This window comes from Pterocles gutturalis, unplaced genomic scaffold (assembly GCF_000699245.1).
Source record: "Pterocles gutturalis isolate BGI_N339 unplaced genomic scaffold, ASM69924v1 scaffold32514, whole genome shotgun sequence".
NCBI lineage: Eukaryota > Metazoa > Chordata > Aves > Pterocliformes > Pteroclidae > Pterocles > Pterocles gutturalis.
In genome coordinates this window covers 1-17,360 of record NW_010136795.1, presented here as the reverse complement: position 1 = coordinate 17,360, position 17,360 = coordinate 1, and the positions used below count along the sequence as shown (strand labels likewise).

The window sequence follows — 17,360 nt, the reverse complement described above, 5'->3', positions numbered from 1 at the left end:
GGTCCCTTGGCATAAAAGGAAAGTGCACAAGCTCTCTTGAGCTTCACTTGGAAAGTAATGCGTGTGCCATTTTGGTAAAATATATTTCATACGAAAAAAATACGTTTGAGATCTTAAGAAAAATAAAATTACAAGTGTGAGATACTGTTTCTTGCCATTTTTCTAGGGATTTGGACTAAAACACTTTGAAGGCCTGACTTTTTAAAATAGGAGCACTAAGCATTTACTGTCGAGCAACTGGACCCTTCTTAGACATGTTTGAGTGTTTTTTAAATTGTTACTATTTCCAAAATATGATTGAGCTGCAGTGTGGACAGACTTCCATTGATCTCTTAATATTTTTCTTGATCTGAAGTATTTGTTAGTCCTTTGATGCAGATTGTCTAATAATTATTTCTGTATAGAAAGTATTTCAGTTTGCAGTACATTGGGTAATCAAATTGGAGGAAGGACAAGCAAAAATTCAGAACACTTTTTGTTTACTTTTTAAGTTTTGGTTTGTGTTTTTTTTTGCTTAGTTGCCTGAGATTATTTTTCTCTTTCAGAATGAACACAGTGATGGAGAAGATGATGGGCAAATGGGAGAATCTCATATGACAGACTCTGAAAATGAAGATATCCCAAGACAAAAAGACAGTGACTCGGATAATGAGGAGCCTCCAAATCACAATGTCAGTGATTCAGACAATGAAGCAGCACATGGAGGGAAAGACAGTGATTCTGATATGGAGGACCGTCCAAATCGGCATTTAAGTGACTCTGAAAATGAAGATGCCTTAAATCATCGAGCAAGTGACTCTGAAAATGGAGAACCTCACAGAGACCACAGTAGTGATTTTGAAAATGAAGAATCACAGAAGCAGCTGGGCAGTGACTCAGAGAGTGAGGAGCTCCACAAGCAGCCAGCCAGTGATTCGGAAAGTGAAATGCTCCACAAGCAGCCAGCCAGCGACTCGGAGAGCGAGGAACACCGCAAACAGCCAGCCAGCGACTCGGAGAGTGAGGATGTTTCTAGACACAAACAAGAAATAGAGTCTGAGGATAGTGATGGGGAGGACAGGAAGGAGGAGGTGCAGAATGATTCTCATCATTCAGATAATAAACGTGTAAGGGAAGGATTTCAGGGCTCTGACAGTGAAGAGGAAGCTCCTAAGAGACGAAAAATATCGGACAGTGAAGAAGAAGAGAAAGAGGAGGAGAAGACAATGAAGAGGAAAACGGCTATCCTTTCGGACAGTGAGGATGACAGTGAGAAAACACGTAAGGAACTATAGTGTGAAAATAAAAATTGATGTGACAAGCAGTAGTGTTAGAGGTAAATCATTGTTTTTATGTGAAGAAAGCATCTAAGGTAAATATGAAACCATAAAGCAAATTTGTTTTTAGAGCACAACTGTGTTTGTAGTGGCTATTGTTCTAACTGCGTTTCTTTGTGAGTGTATATCTAACACTTTTGAGTAATAAGTAGGTCTAGTAGAAGTAAAAGAAAAGACTGCAGTGATCTTGCTGTATACTGGCATCTGTTGTCATGTACATTATTCCTGTTAGTCATTTCTCTACTTTGTTGTTATTTCTCTAGTAATTTTTTCCTCTAGTTTTTTTTCATATACTAGGGGTGAGAGTCATTTTTGAAATGACAAGTTTTTATGGATAGATGTGGTTTATGGAAACTTCAGTTACTGATTGAATAAAACAGATTTTAGAATGGATATGTTTTTTTAAGAAATGGCAATGATTTTGTGTAGGAAGGCTAGCCAGCTTCTCTCTTGTCCAAATAAAATTTGAGATAATAGTTTTTTGAGAGTACCCGTTGTCACCTCTGTTACTAGGACATGTAGTAATTCTCCTTTCTGTTGGCAGCTGCCAAAAAAGTACGAATCCTCTCTGATGTCGAAGAATCAGATAGTGATGCTGCTTCCGAGAAATCCGACAAAAGGAAGAAAAGTATTGTATCAGATAGTGAGGAAGAAGAAGAAAGAAAAGAGAATGCTGGGAAGAATAAAGAAGAGAAAGATCTGTTTGGCAGTGATAGTGAATCTGGAAATGAACAAGAGTAAGTGCTTCCGGGAATTTGAATTCTTTCAGGGTTGCAGATAGTGAGACTGACCGTAAATAGAGAATGGATGAATCCCAGGCAGAGAATGGTTGTGCACCTTCATTGGTGGTGTGAAGAGGAAGGTCAGTAGTAGGTGGCAGAATGAAAGGTGCCTCTCCACACAGTCCATAGAAATTTTGCAGAAAATGCACTTCTCACTGTTGCAGTCTAAATAGATAAATGTTACTTTTACCTTCACAGGAACCTCATTGCAGATATATTTGGAGAATCTGGTGATGAGGAAGAAGAGGAATTTACAGTAAGTGTTATTGTGGATGTCTCTTGTTCACTTGCTAGATCTAATCTTCATGGGAAGGTATTCCAGAATGACTGCTCGGGTTTGAACTCGTGTTCAAGGATATCTGTATCAGGAGGGAAGCTTTGTATCTGCTGGACTCACTGAGGTGGTCTTTGGGTTAAATAACATTTATAGCTCTTCTGTTGGGAGAGTTACTAGTGTGAAAATCACAGGTGGAATTAGGAAGCCTTTGTTCCTCTTTCTTCTACATCCTCTGTAGATTTATTTGAAGCTTTTCGAATGTTGGTGTCAGGTGCCTGAGTAATGCTCAGTCTTAATCCATACACTGATTTCCACTGTCTTTACCCATCAGGGTTTTAACCAGGAAGATTTGGAGGAAGAAAAAGGTGATGCAGACATGAAGGAGACAGCAGATGAATCAGACTCTGATGATAACATCAAAAGAGGGAAGCAGTAAGTCAATGTGTTACATACTGCTTTGTTAGTAGCAAGTGCAAGATTTTAGTGAAAGGGCTCCTCCAAAGACTTAATAGACTTCTTGGTTTGCAAAGGCAAAGGACTATGTTTCTACGGAAAGTTTGTTCTCAGAAACAGCAACAGAAGGTCTTCTCTCAGCTTGTACAGTTTAGTCACTTGGCAGCCTGTAGCAGATTACCTGTGCTGCTTCAAAGAACAGTATTTCATGGTTTGCATCAAAACCTAAGTGAAATTAATATCTAACCAAACATGTAACTGTACTTTTAGCAGTTCAGCATTGGAGTCACAGATGTGTTTCTCTGCTGGTGTAAGGGATAAGGTATGGCAAGACTTGCCATCAGCACGTCTCCTGTTTCTCCTGTTTCCTTTCTGTCTGCTGCAGTAGCATCAGAGCAGTGTATTGCAGTGTATTTCATACATTTCCTGTACGAAAGCAAAATCCTTGCCAGCTTCAGTGACAGCTTTAGCACATTTTAAACCCTGGATATTAAATGTGTGCATGTCGTTAGCTATTTCAGCAAGGTCTTGTAGACTTCTAAAGGCATCTCGGAGCCACTGAAACCTTTGCTAGCTTCCCAGTTTGCGTGCTGAGGGTAACTAATTCTCTTACAGGGACGCTGAAGCATAATGCTTGTAGATTTATTGGAGATTTTTTTGAAAGGCAATGCTACAGAAATACAAAATTATTTCCTAGAAAGACAGCAAGATCAGCCCTCCTTTGACCATCAGCAAACTCTTCTTGCATTTCAGCATGGACTTCATGTCAGATTTTGACATGATGCTACAACGAAAGAAGAGTATGAGTGGCAAGCGTCGACGAAACCGTGATGGTGGAACTTTTATTAGTGATGCAGATGATGTGGTCAGTGCTATGATTGTGAAGATGAATGAAGCTGCTGAGGTGAGTTTTCTAGGCTCTAGAGACACCTTAAAATCCAGTTCCATTCTGTGGGAAAATGTGATCAGTAAAATACAGAAATCTGGCTGGTACTTAGGAGGAGTAAACAGTACACTATGGAGAGCTTCCAGTATCTAAATAACTGTTTAATGATACTTTGCTATTCTGAATTGAAAACATTTATTCTGTTAAAATTTGGAGAAAATATTTATTCATTTTAAAGATTAGAATTAGTTGACTTGGTAAACTTTGATCAGCTGAGGTCAACTGTCCTATGAAAAGGATGAATATGTGTTCTATAAAATATATGAATAAGTGTATCAAACACTGAAAAAGGGACTGTGTTTTAATTTCATATGATTGCTAGCATATGTAGTACTTCAGTGTTTCATCCTGAGAGAAACCCGTTTCTAAACTGTTTGAGTGACAATACTGTGGTAAGTGATGGTAGAGCGACAGAATTATGGGAAGTTCTGCCTTGGCAGACTGCCTTTTTCAGAGTCATGTTTAATACGTTACTGTGCAAGGTTTATTGGGGTCTTGCCTTTTGTCAGGTGTCTTCTGTTGTGACTGTAGTTTTGTTGCAGTAGCAATCAAATCAATGAACAGCACTGCAAAACTCATTAAAACCAGTTGGGGAATATACAGGGAACTTTAGAAAGAGGAATCTTACAAGCAACAACAACATAGTCTTCCTGAGAACAAGATAAGGAGAATGTGTTGGGGAGGAAGGGAAGAATGATCTGGGAGACAACTGAGATTTTTCTTGGTCTTTGAAATGATTGCCAGTTGTGTCAGATGGAGCCATAAAGTTTGAAACAGTGGAATGAAGAAAGAGCTGAGCTCCATTACTGTGGTGTCTTTAGGTCTCTACCACGTGCCTGTCAAACCATTCTGGAGTGTGAAGAGGGGCAGAAGGGCATTAGAACGATCTCCTTTGCAATAAAAAAACTCAGTGGATTAAGATGAGTGGAAAAGATTTACTACAGCAGGACATGAATCTGCTGATTATAATGGGTATTTTTGATAGGGGAGCCCAAATACTGAACAGATAGTGACATTATGTCCTTGGATGGTAGACACTTTGAAACACAGCCTTTTTTTTTTTTTTAGCACATGGTGCAGATTTGTGTGCTCTTATGTTAATTACACCATGCTTTATTGTAAACCTCTGGGTTATCCAGTTATGTTCTTGGGTGGAATGAATATACATATTCTCACTTCTCATTGTTTTGGTTAGCTATTTTTCTGTTGTTCAGGTGAGATTTCACTAACAAAGTTTATAGGTTATCTATGCACAGTTAGCACGGAGGACTCTGCAGACCTCCAGTTTATTGCAATAGACCTTAATCACGAAGTAGAAAAATATGTAATTTTGGAGGGGATCTCCTAATGTGATACTTGTAAGGAAAATGTTGGCTAAGGTGGGGACCCTTTTTTAAGAGAAGTCATCATATAGTGTGTTTTGGGGCTGTAAGAAGATGGAGCAGGGTACAAAGTTAGTGTAATCCTTCCAAAGTTACACTTCTCATTTAATAGACTAATCTTTTTCCTGTAAATGTTGTAAGGGATGAAAGTTGATGATTTCTTCTTTTGATTAACTTGCATTTCTTCAACTCCCTACAGGAGGATCGACAGCTGAATACACAAAAGAAACCAGCACTAAAGAAATTAACTTTGTTACCAACTGTAGTTATGCATCTTAAAAAGTGAGTTGTCATCCTCCCAGTTAATATAATCTTGGGGAGTATTTAGAATTTGAGAGATTTAATGGAGTGACATTACAGTTGTACTGAGCATGCAGTGAAACACTCTTCTTTCTTCTAAGTAAATGCTGGAGCTAGGTGGCCTCAAAAACCTAAAATTCTACCTAGTTTTACCTGTTAATTTACATGAAACAAACTCAAATGCACTGTTGTGCTGAAGGAACATCATACCTTAAGATTTTGATGTATTATATGACTTTGTGGCTTCTCTTTACTTTAAACTTTCCAGGCAGGACCTCAAAGAAACTTTCATTGATAGTGGTGTTATGTCTGCCATCAAAGAGTGGCTTTCTCCTCTTCCAGACCGAAGTCTGCCAGCGCTAAAGATACGAGAGGAGCTTCTGAAGATCCTGCAAGAGGTTTGAAACTGACTTTTAACCATATTTGATTTGTGGCATCTCCATGGTTTTACAATCGCATGCTTTAGGGAAATGTCTGTAGTAAATGTACTGTAGCTGCTACCAATGGGCTGTGCAGTGAAATACAGAAGGAAGCAAACTGAAAAATAGATGTGTTTGTTTAAAAGTTGCATCATTTTAATGAATCTTTCTTATAGTGTGGGTGTTCTGCTAAGCTGAACAAAATTTGTCTAGGGAACTTAATTGTTGTTACAAAAATTTTGCCCGTGTTCACAGCAAAGCGAATAGCTCTGCTAGTAGCAGGCCAGAAGATGTTCCGGAGAGTCTCAGGTGAACTACACATACAAAGTTCTGTACCCTCTTTCAGGGTTACATGCTATGGCATTTCTAGATTCTTGATAAATCTAAACTGCTTAGTCACTTATTGTCCCTTGTTCTCAGTGGCTCAGATGTTGTGACTGGTCACTTAAATTTGTCTTTGCTGCATTCATAAAATGAGTGTGGTGTAGTCCTGATAGTGAAGTAGAAGTGAAATTTGTCTTGCAGCACTACTAGCTGGCTTTATTGATTGAAGCTCTGGAAATATTTCTCCTTGCTAAAATTTTGCAAGAGTTCTGCCTCAATTTAGATTATTCGGCCCAGCCTGCCTGTTTCAGGTTTATACACAAAGTGCCTAGTTCTCTGTATTGGACTAGCTGTTTGTTTGTTGGTGCAGTGAAGAGTCATTTGCTATGTATCCCTGTTTCGCTCTCTGGTGGGTCTCAGAATTTTCTAGCCTACTGAAGTGTGCAGTGCACTAGGAAGCCCGTCGTGCTCAGTGTAGGCTTTTTAGCATTTGTAGCTAAGATGATTGCTTGAATGGTTTTGCCTTGTAAATTTTTATCTTTATAAATGAATGCTTTGAAGGCAGTAACTCCATTCTGGAGTAATATAAGCAAAAGAGCATTTGTAGTAATTAGTTCTGGAAACTTAGTTAATTTTGTGTATAAAATCCAAGAATGTTAAATTCCTAGGTTTTGGTGTTTGATACTTTTAACTGATTTGTAGTGGGACAATGAAAAATAGTATTTTTTTCCAAGATTATTGTGAAGGTAGGTTTTGGGGTTTTGCAAAGTTCAGTGACAACATTAATGTGCAAACATAACTTCTTGCTGTTTTCTGACTTTTCTTTTACCCTGCAGCTGCCCAGCGTGAGCCAGGAGACCCTGAAGCACAGTGGCATTGGACGAGCTGTGATGTACCTTTACAAACACCCCAAAGAGTCGAGACCTAACAAGGATATGGCGGGGAAGCTAATCAGTATGTAAACCTCCCTTTGCCTTGCATCAGTGAGATTTCACTGATAATTTAATTTCTGCATCGGTCATTCTGTTGCTTGTTTTTTTGCTATCTTCTGTAGTAGAATTAACTCTGCAAAGTAGTAATCTCACTAATCTGTTTCATCGTTTTGTTTGTAGAGCTCTTAACAAATGCTGTTACATTAATTCCTGAATGCACCTTTTCCTGTTTCTTTCATTCTTGTTCTAAGCCAGAGGATGGCATTTATTTTGCCCAAATTCTCTCTTGGCTGATTGTCCAGACCTCATGTATGTGCTACAAAGGCAGGAAGGTGCTGCCAGAATACAGTCCATGGACTTCAGAGAGATCTTAGATGGTGTCTGAAAGGTTACTTCTTAAACAGCTGTAGTACATTCCATTCTGAGTGACTCAAACTTGATTATAAACTTGTTTATTCTTTAGGAACTATTTTGCGTATTTCTACAATAATATTCACTGTGGCATGCAGGAGTTCCTGACACTAAATATTCTAAGAGCAGATTGTAAAAGAGCAGGCACCAGCAGGAGACTTCATGGGTGAAAGCTCTTTCTTACTGTCCACAAGGCTGGATTTCCCTAAAATATTAAGAGCTCAAAAATAATTTGGCATAAATACTTGCCATGAACTTTGAAAGCTGTATTTGGTCACAGGAATGGTCTGGAGATAAAATTCAGAGGCCTAGTGTTCATTAACCAATATTTTTAAATTTTTTTAATAGATGAATGGTCTCGACCCATCTTTGGCCTTACCTCAAACTACAAAGGCATGACAAGAGAAGAGAGGGAACAGAGAGATTTGGAACAGATGCCTCAGCGAAGGAGATTGAGCAGGTAGGAGCAGCAGGCAGAAACATTAAATCCTTTCTTTCCAAGACTCCATCAAGAAAAGCAAAGTGGTGTGTTTAATATTAAGGGAAATAAAAGGATAATGAGTTATGACCTCTTTTTTCTTTTACCACACTTGACTTTCTTTTAAAATTACTGTCTTTCTCTGTGCTAGCTACCTATAAGGTTGTTTTTTTTTCTTGCAGCTGTGGTGGTCAGACTCCCCGCAGGGACCTGGAGAAAGTGTTAACTGGAGAGGAAAAGTAGGTTGGATTTTTGAAAAAAAATTTGGTTAGAAAAAAGTGTTTCAGTGGTACTAACACGATGCATTTTGTTTGGAGGTTTTAGAGGCAATGGTCATGCAGTGTGTTTCAGAGGTAGAACATGCTTGTACTTCCTTCTGTGTAAGATTTGTCTCTAGCAATCACATCTCTTTTTCTGCAGGGCTCTTAGACCCGGAGACCCCGGGTTCTGTGCCCGTGCGAGGGTGCCAATGCCCTCCAACAAGGACTATGTGGTCAGGCCAAAGTGGAATGTGGAGATGGAGTCCTCCAGGGTAAGCACTGCCATGTGGGGATAGCTTAGCCTCTCCTAGTGACTCTGTGCCTGAGCTGTCTTGGATTAAGCCTGAGGATCTGTCACCTTATTCCTGTCATTACTGTACAATATGGTAGTTCTTTTAAGTGCCTCTACTAATTTGAGTAGACAGTAAGTTCTGCTATCTGTTTGAAGCTCATCAAATACTTTCACTTGGGTATTGTTGCTTCTCTTACCAAAAAGAGGTTTTTGTGTTAACTTCCAGTTTCTCTTTAGGGTGAGAATCTGATTACAGGCCTCTTATTTTTATACCTCTCCCAATTTTTGTATCGTGTTCTTCTGATAATATTCCAGTTTGGGAAAACTTCTGGGTTTTGGTATACATTAACAGTTTCAGTAGAGGCCTTTACCTTCCTTTATTTGGTTCATCCATCTGCCTTGTACAATTTAATTTGAAAGCAGAGTACATGGTAAAACACATGTGAATGGAAGAAGTAATAATTACTGTGCTTTCTGCTGTTATCTCTCCTTCTGTGCATTAATTGAGATATTGTTTCTAGCCCGGGACTATTAAGAGAGGTATTAGTCGCTTGGAAAAACACAAGAGACGGTTTGCTGAACAGAAACGACTCAGCAAAGTGCATCGGGCCATCAAGTTCAGCATTGAAGGCAACAGGATGCCCCTGTAGCCATGACACTCTGCCTTCCCCAAGTTTGAGAGGTATCCCTCAAGGGAGGTGTGAACAGTGCATGTGCTTCAGCTGTTGGCAGTTTACACGTACAGGAAAGGAGTGTGTACACCCTAACTTAAACTTGGAAAACTCTCCTCGTATTCTCTAATGTCTGTACTGTGACCTAAAAGGTAACTTGTACAGGAAAAAACAGGCTGCAGCACATAACATCTGCCACGATACCTGCCTCAGCAGCTTCAGGGTACCCAAATGACAGGTATTAAATGAAGATACTTGCACTCAAAAATAGCTTTGCACCACCTGTGGTTTTGAATGCTCTTCTGACAGAATTAGGTTCTCTAGGTTTACCTGAACTGACCCACAGGAATTCTTAGCCCTTAGTATAGGACCTCATGTCACTGTATACCAGCATTTGTGGCTGATGTTTTACTGGTCCAAAGTAATGTATTTTTCACACCTGCTTTTTCAAGGAAGTTGAGTGATGTGAGACTTGAGGGGTAGCTGGCAGGAGGCAGAGAATGAAACCTCTGCAGACTGGGGGGGAGAGGAATCCCCTGCTGTGAATGCCAGGTGAAGGGCGATCAGTCAATGACATGCATCAATGTGGGAACTGTTTTGACAATTTCTAGTCTGCATTTCAGTTCTGTGAGCAGGGCAGCTACAAACTAATAGTGACAGGAAGAGGCTAGCACAAATGATAGATACCTGTTGAGTTTAAGCTTCATATTTATTTGGGTTTTTTTTTAAAATATTTTTTACAAATCACTGTGAAGTTCCAGATATAATTTCAGTGAATAATGAACAGTTTTATTTATTTAAAATCAGTGTGTCAGAAGCACCTTCCTCAGTGATGGGAACAAGAGGTTGTTTCTAATAGATTTATTTTTTTGGTGAGATATTAAGTAGCATGTTCTGGATATCTCTGTTTCTCTCAAAAGGTGTGAAATTTCCATCATTTATTGTTTCTGTTGTCTAGTTAGGGGAAATTGCTTTCCAGGAAGTAATGGCTATGGATTGGAAGGTCCTTGCTGTTTTTGTCTTCAGTGGCGTTTCTTCACAGAACAACTATCTTTAATTTGTGCAAAATAACTGCTGTGTCACCCAGTTTTTCATTTGCAGTTGCAATACAGAGATGAAATGCAGTAACTCTTCTGGTTATGGTCAGCTTAGGCATTTCTTTTGATTCCTCCTACACCCCCCCTTTTCCCAATAATCTCTTGCTTTAGAAGTACTAATCGGTGACCTTTAAAATAAATTGCAGTTTGGAATTTATATGTCACCTCAGTCCCCCTCAGTTACTGTGTATTTGTATCTAAAAATCTTCCCCCCACAGCAAGCCTGTATGTATGACACCACAGTGCAGCATATTTCTGACACTAACCTCCAGCCAATGTAGGTACAAAGCTATTCCAAACTGTATATTCAGCTGGTATGTGAACAGCTAACACGGTTATTAATCCCTGTAATGTGAAAGCTTTACTGTGTGATGTTTGTGAGCACGACTGCCTCCATATATGCAATGAATATATTGGGGGAACCATTTTATCCACTTTGCAGGGAGAGAATGTGGGCACACACATGCACAGCCAGTTGGGACCAGTGGCTTCATCAGCTCCCTCTTGCAGGTTTAACCTTGCATGCATCGCTTTTCTTGAACCTCTGGGACGTCTGCTTTTTTTCAGTGGTAATTATTAGTTTTATTTTTTAAGTTCCAGGGGACCTCTAAGAAAGGGGTGAGTCGACTGGACAAACAGATGCGGAAATTCACAGATATCAGGAAAAAAAGCAGATCGGCCCATGCCGTGAAAATCAGCATTGAGGGCAATAAGATGCCATTGTGACCCTTCACAGAATACCCCATGATCTCTGCTGTAAGACAATATCTTTACACTTTTTAAAACTTGTTTGGGGGTTTTTCTAGTGAATCTTTAAACTGTTGTTTCAGGTTCTGGTGTAAGATGTCTGAGGACTGTGAATATGGGAGCTTCTTTCTCCTGTTTGTATTTAAACTTGCTTTATTGTGTCCTTTGTACAGATCATGTATTTGTTGTATTGCAACAATTTAGACAATAAAACATCTTCTGTTTTTTGGGGGGGCTGTCTGTTGATTGCTGAAGAGAATGTATGTGCAGACCACCTGGTATGTGGAAAAAGTGCTAATTGTTAATTTTCTGTTTACCATTGTGCATTTCCTCTTTGTTCAGTGCTTTATTAATCAGTTGTTATGTCTTTGGAGATCTACACATACTGGTTTTGGTTAGAAATATTGACCATCTTCCACTCAAAGGATTTCATTTTTCATGAAAGCATGATGTAAAGTTCAAGAGGCCAGCAGACCAACCACTAAAAATTCTGGTGGCTTCCAGCTAAAATGCTTGATGTAAGACAGACATCAGCATTTCACTACGATTGATCCTCCATGCGAACAGCAAAGCCTTCAACAATGACTGCTATTGGAGAACAAAGGGCAAGTATGCCAGGTGTTGGAATCAAGACGACTGAATATCAGATTGCTGGACACTTCTTTTTTTGGGTGCTTTATGCAGCACTTAGATTGGCCATGTGGAACTTTTGCTGCAGGGCTTGATACTGCTGTGACTTCATTTTGTACAGTTGAAAGCCATGTAAATTTTTTTCTTGTGTTTTGCTTTGGTATTCAGGTACCTCAAATGTGTGTTGCTCCATAGCCCACTAGTGACTTTCCAGAAGGTTTTTTTTACCAGTGATAAGGAGAAGGCTCCTATCTCTGCGTTAGGTTGATAATGCTATTTCTTTGTCTCTGGTGCTACAGAAAGAGAGCAGGGCAAAGTTTTGTACCTCTGCTGCTTTACCTCTACCTCTGAAAATGTTTTTGTCTGAGCTTGCCTACAAGAGGACTCTTCTCCTTGCATAGATAACTGGCAGTTGGGATTTCAGTAAGAAAGTCGCCTTCGTTCCAGAGGAGCACAGCCCATTTGCTGTGATGGGTGTTCTGTAATTCCATGAAGTCTTTGAGGTAGGGAACTTGGTGTTGGCTGACACAGAGGTGCTTAGTACTGCTGGCATCTGCTGGCACTGATAATGGAGAGAATGTAAGTACATGGATGGTTGCATTTTGAATATGCTCCTGTGAGACTGAAGGGGACCAACAGTAAAATAAAGCTTTACGCTGGGACATGAACTTGGCACAAAGACTGAAGGAGGATGCCTGCGCTGGATGGAACCTACTAAAGGGATCCTGCTCCTAAGACTACGTCACCTAGTCACCAGGTATGCTTATGACACAGTAACTGACCTCAGGTCTGTGGCTTTGTAGCATGCTGCGAGTTTCAGGGCTTTAGTGGGGTTTTTTTTCCCCATTTTTAATTAAGAATTTATTGAAAGGAAATTCCTTACTGATGTATATTTGCAGGTGCAAGTATGTGAAGAAAATAAGTGAACAGTGTAGCTATTGATGCCCAGGTTCTGCTAGGCCCTAAAGGTCCATGGGTTAGGATGGCTTTCCTCTGCACCCCTCCCCTCTTTTTCTGGCATTCTTGTACTGCAGGCATGGGAGACTGTGGGCTACTTTTAAATCCTAAGCAATGTTTCCTTGAAGTACTGAGCCTGGTGGTCTTGTGCGGTCCTAATACAGTGTCTTGCCATCAAAATTAATTGTAATCACATGTTCTCTGAGGCAAACAAAAAAGTTCTGTTTCTTGTAGAATAGTAATAGCAGACTTTACAAGGATTTGAACAAAGCTGAGGAAGGGAACTGCTCATCAGTGTGAAGGCTGGTTTTGTTTTGTTAAATTAAAGCTTAATTGTAAGAAAGGTCACAAAATGAAAACTTCCAATGGGTCACGAAGACCACCTATTGCAGCAGAAAGCAGCAGCAGAAAAAGGTGGTTCTGCAACCATGGCAGTGCAGGTACTGTGAGGGGTTAATTAGTTGGGGGATATTAGTCTGGCCCACAGATATTTTTTTCACCTGCATTTTTGGTATCGAGCACTTGTTTGGAGTATATGAAGCTTCCTATGATGTGTGGGGAAATGAACCTCTTAGAGGGATGGCTAGGTGGCCACGATCAATCTTTTGTTTTAGGATGATAGAATAGTTGTTTCTTGCTGTGGTGGTGTGTTGGCTTTTTCCCCATCAAGTGTGTTCACATGCCTGAATTACTGGTTTTCATCAAAAACTGGGAGAGGTAAATGGTGTGAGAGGGTGGGGGATACCTTCGGAATGAAGAAAAAAGGGCTTTAGGAAAAAAAAAATTTGAAAAGTTGTCAGTTCTGTTACTTGTACAGCTCTGTGTTGTATAGTTCCATTTCTGTAGCACTGCCCGGTGGGCTATGGCGGGGGTGTGTGGTGGATGCATGTAGCCCCTCTTCGTGCTTTTCCCCACCACCGTAAGTAGGGTTGTCCCCAGAGGCGTGGGAGACAGCGTTTCCTCACGCTCCCCTCAGTCCTCCAGTAGTTATTTATTTCTGAATTCTCCCATACAATCATTTTATGTTTCTCCAGCTGCAGCTGGGCAGGTTCTACCTCAGACAGTTTATCCAGTGCCGTTTGTAATGCATGATTCCACACAGACACAGGTTTTGTATCAGAAAACATTTGTATTTTAGTAAACTGAATTGTACTTGAGATAACGGTTCTACTGGGTGACAGAACCTCACAGATCCCTAGCTGCTGTGTTCAGCATGGTGTTTCATATCTAGAGGACAGACAAGACTAGTAGAAATGCATTTTCTTTTCTAAGCAAGGAATTCATGCAGAGGGCCAGTGGCCTCTTTTTGTGATATGCAGTGTAGGCTTGAGAAATGGAAAGCTTTTTCTAAAAAAACTCCTTGCTGATAGGAGTTTACAGTAGGAAAAATGGTAGTTGTCTCTTGTTATTTGCAAAATAGTTCTTTATTATACACAAGTATTTTACTCAGTAATACTTGAATGAACAGTTTAACTGTTCATGGTAAACAGGCTCAAAATTAGTTGAAGATAATCTTGGTTTTATACCACTAAGGACAGGAACTGCATCGTGTCTTAGACTGAAACACTGTAGTGACAGAATTGTCCCTGCTTTTAAAGATGGTATTAAGAAAAGTTAATGGAAAAGTTTTCCAAATCTGCTACGCTTTCAACAATCTCTTTAATCCACGGGATGTAGTTGGATACTCTTGTACGTACACCTTTTCCTTTTTCTACACAGCCTTCACCCCAGTTTACAATCCCCAAGTGTTGTGGTAAGACGCTGTGAAAGGGCCACCGCTGTCCCCTTTGCAGGCGTCTGCAGTGACTCTGTTGACCGCTGACAGGTCTGCGTGTTTACAGTGGGCAGCTGGACTTTGATGAGGAAGTGCAGAGTGGACCCTCTGTGGTGAGTGGCACCCGATCCGCTTGCCATCCCTGTTCTTCCTTCTCAGATAGCAGGGTGGCAAGGTTAGAGCTTGGGAGGCAGATGGGGATGACATTAAAAATAACATCACTGCTCAAGTACAGCAAAGCAGTGTCACCATTGTAGTAATTTAAATCATCATGTGGATGTGTCCAGCTCCATTCCACATCAATCTTCTGTTCTTTGAATTGTCTTTGATATTTGTCAGAGTCTCTTGTAGTTGTGACAAGTTAAAATGTTAAGCAAATGGTAAATAGCCTGTACAAATATTAATGGGGGAACAGGAAGGACAGTGAATTAGTGCTTTGATCTTTCATCCTGAGAAGGCACAGACCAAAACAAGTTGTGCTCTAAAAATTTCGTATGCTGCAGATGTGATCCTGCAGATCAAGCTTACGAGTTTGCACCTTAAGGGCAAAACATGAATAGCCACTGGCAGATTATGGCCTCCTGGGTAGGGATTTTACCATAAATACTGCTTTTTAGTAAGCACTGTATTTTGAACAGTTTGTCATAGGACTTTGTGTTTACCCTCTCAGGAACATAACATAAGCATTAGATGCGGCCACGGATAAGGCTGAAGAATTGTTTCCTGTCAGTTATCCAGTGCTGTATTCTGTTTGTTCCTCTTGGCGTTTCTCTTTTCTGGAGGTTTCAAGCACAAGACTATTGCAGCATTCCTGTTGCAAAGGGTTCCAGTTCCTGCTGCTGTAACCGGTGCTGTAGTACATGACAAGGGACAGGGACTTTCAGCTCTGAGGCAATTACAGGCAATGAGAAGCAAGCAACACAGCAGGAAACTAATCTTAAAGCTGATTAAAAGCCAAAACTGACTTGAGAACAGACCATCACCTAGGGAGATCCTTCTTCCTTCTGAGGTGTACCCTTGAGCTGTGCTCAGTCTCTATGCACAATGAGTTTGCCAAAATGGGCAACAGCAAAAGCTGGATCTGTGCCTTATGCTCGCAGGTTCTCCATGAGAACAAAAGCGACCAGCTGGTGCCCCTTCGCACTTACATGTTGTCAAGAAAACGAAGCATTCTGTAAATCAGGTTGGATGTGTCTGTTTCTTTCTCAACCATACCTTACTGTATTTGTGTACAATGCACAGTGTATTTTATGTAAGGGATTACCTCCATGTTTATGCAGTATACAAATTGTACTCACCTAGGGGAACGTGGTGTGGTCTGACAAGGTCAAGGCAGTGTGCAGCAGCCACCACCCAGTGACTGCTGGTTAAACTCCCTCCACAGAAACCAGTATCTTTACTATTCCAGACCAAAACCTTTATGAAAGATGAGAAAGGACATGTCACCAGGGCTATGCTATTCGGCTGCAGGCTCTGTATCTTTGCAATAACACTAATGACTATTATCTTCGCTTGATGCACTGTAATGTTAAAACAGTAATAAAATGATTGCACATCTGTGAACACAGCAGAATATGATGAACTAAGCAAGACAAAATCAAATACAATTAGAGCTACGATGACTGGCCTTCTTCTAAGGAAACAAGTATGATTATGATTCATGTGGTTTTAAAATTTTTTTAGGGTGGGGTAACGCGCACAGGCGTGTGCGCAAACACACACAGGCGTGCACACACACACAAAGACACAGACGCAGGCCCACACACACATGCCCACACCAGACACGCGTCTCTAGGAAAATCATCCTAAATACTTACTTTGCTGTGCCGTTGGGATGCTGCCTATGAGGTAAGTACTTTTAATTAGCAAATCCAGTAATGAACCTGCTTAGTGGTTTCAGTCCCTTGTCCCTGTGCTTCCACAGCTTGAGCTTTTCAGGATTTAAAACCAACCGCCTGTTGGTTTTAATTTCAGCCAAGGGCAGGATGCGATCTGTCTGGGCTGCCCCACAGCCTTTAGATAATGTTTTTTGGGGAAATGGCAGTGCTCTGTGTGGGTGAGTTGCAGAGAAGTGCCATCTCTGTGTGGTTTTCATCTGGAAGGAAAAAAAAAAACACCACATTGAGAAACTTCTTTTAAAAAGGAAAATAAATTGTTCCCAGGCTGCTCATGTGGCTCAGCGTTAGTCTGGAAACTGTATATTGAAAGTATTTAGTCAAGCTGCTGTTCTTTGCAGCTTGTGATGAATGCAGCAACAAGACGGTACAGCTACTTATTTTGGTTTTCTCCCTGATGAATTTTTATATTTACTTATTATGTGCTTATTTACAGGCAGTCTGTACATTACATTTGCCCAGGAACCAATTTTTTTTTTAATCTTGAAAATGGTTCATAGTCCATCGTACCAGAATAATCTGAGTTTAGTGCACACAAACCTGTTGAAACCTGAACCAAGGATCAAAATATGTTGTCTCCAAACCAATGCTAGGCACTTGTAGCCTTGGTGTAGGTTTCCCTGTTCTTATTATAGCCTCAATCAGCTGAAATAGCTGAAGGAAAAAATAGTCGGGGTGGGGGGAGAAGAGCCTGTTTGCTTTTAGCATGTTCTTGAGATCTTGAGCCTGGTGACCACTCATTTCTCCCTGGCTTTCTGCAACACAACCCGCCCAGCTTTGAGAGCGAGCTGACAGCTGGCCTCTTTTGGCATCCTGTGCTTTGTTGATGTTTTAAAAAAAAGCATGGGTCTAAGCCTGGGTTAAGGTGTCAGGGGGACGATGCTGGGAGACATTGCCCTCCCCTGGTAGGCAGGAGAGATGTGCCTGGTTCCCATGGATGGCATCCATCCCTTCAGACCCTGGACGCTGCTGCCAGCCGCGTGGGCTCTTTGCAAAAGATGGGTGCGCAGAATTCCT

General features: G+C 40.6%; 1 protein-coding gene across 1 annotated transcript; it reads left to right on the top strand.

The window, feature by feature from the left end:
• Positions 1–578: 578 nt before the first annotated feature.
• Positions 579–11,184, top strand: IWS1 (IWS1 homolog (S. cerevisiae)). The gene is made up of 13 exons (XM_010082433.1): positions 579–1,260; positions 1,861–2,053; positions 2,297–2,354; positions 2,707–2,807; positions 3,582–3,732; positions 5,356–5,438; positions 5,725–5,854; positions 7,036–7,153; positions 7,891–8,002; positions 8,203–8,259; positions 8,441–8,552; positions 9,094–9,254; positions 10,935–11,184. The coding sequence occupies exons 1-12, from the start codon at positions 579–581 to the stop codon at positions 9,220–9,222; spliced, it is 1,926 nt and encodes a 641-aa protein (XP_010080735.1). The 3' UTR covers positions 9,223–9,254; positions 10,935–11,184.
• The last annotated feature ends 6,176 nt before the right edge of the window (positions 11,185–17,360 follow it).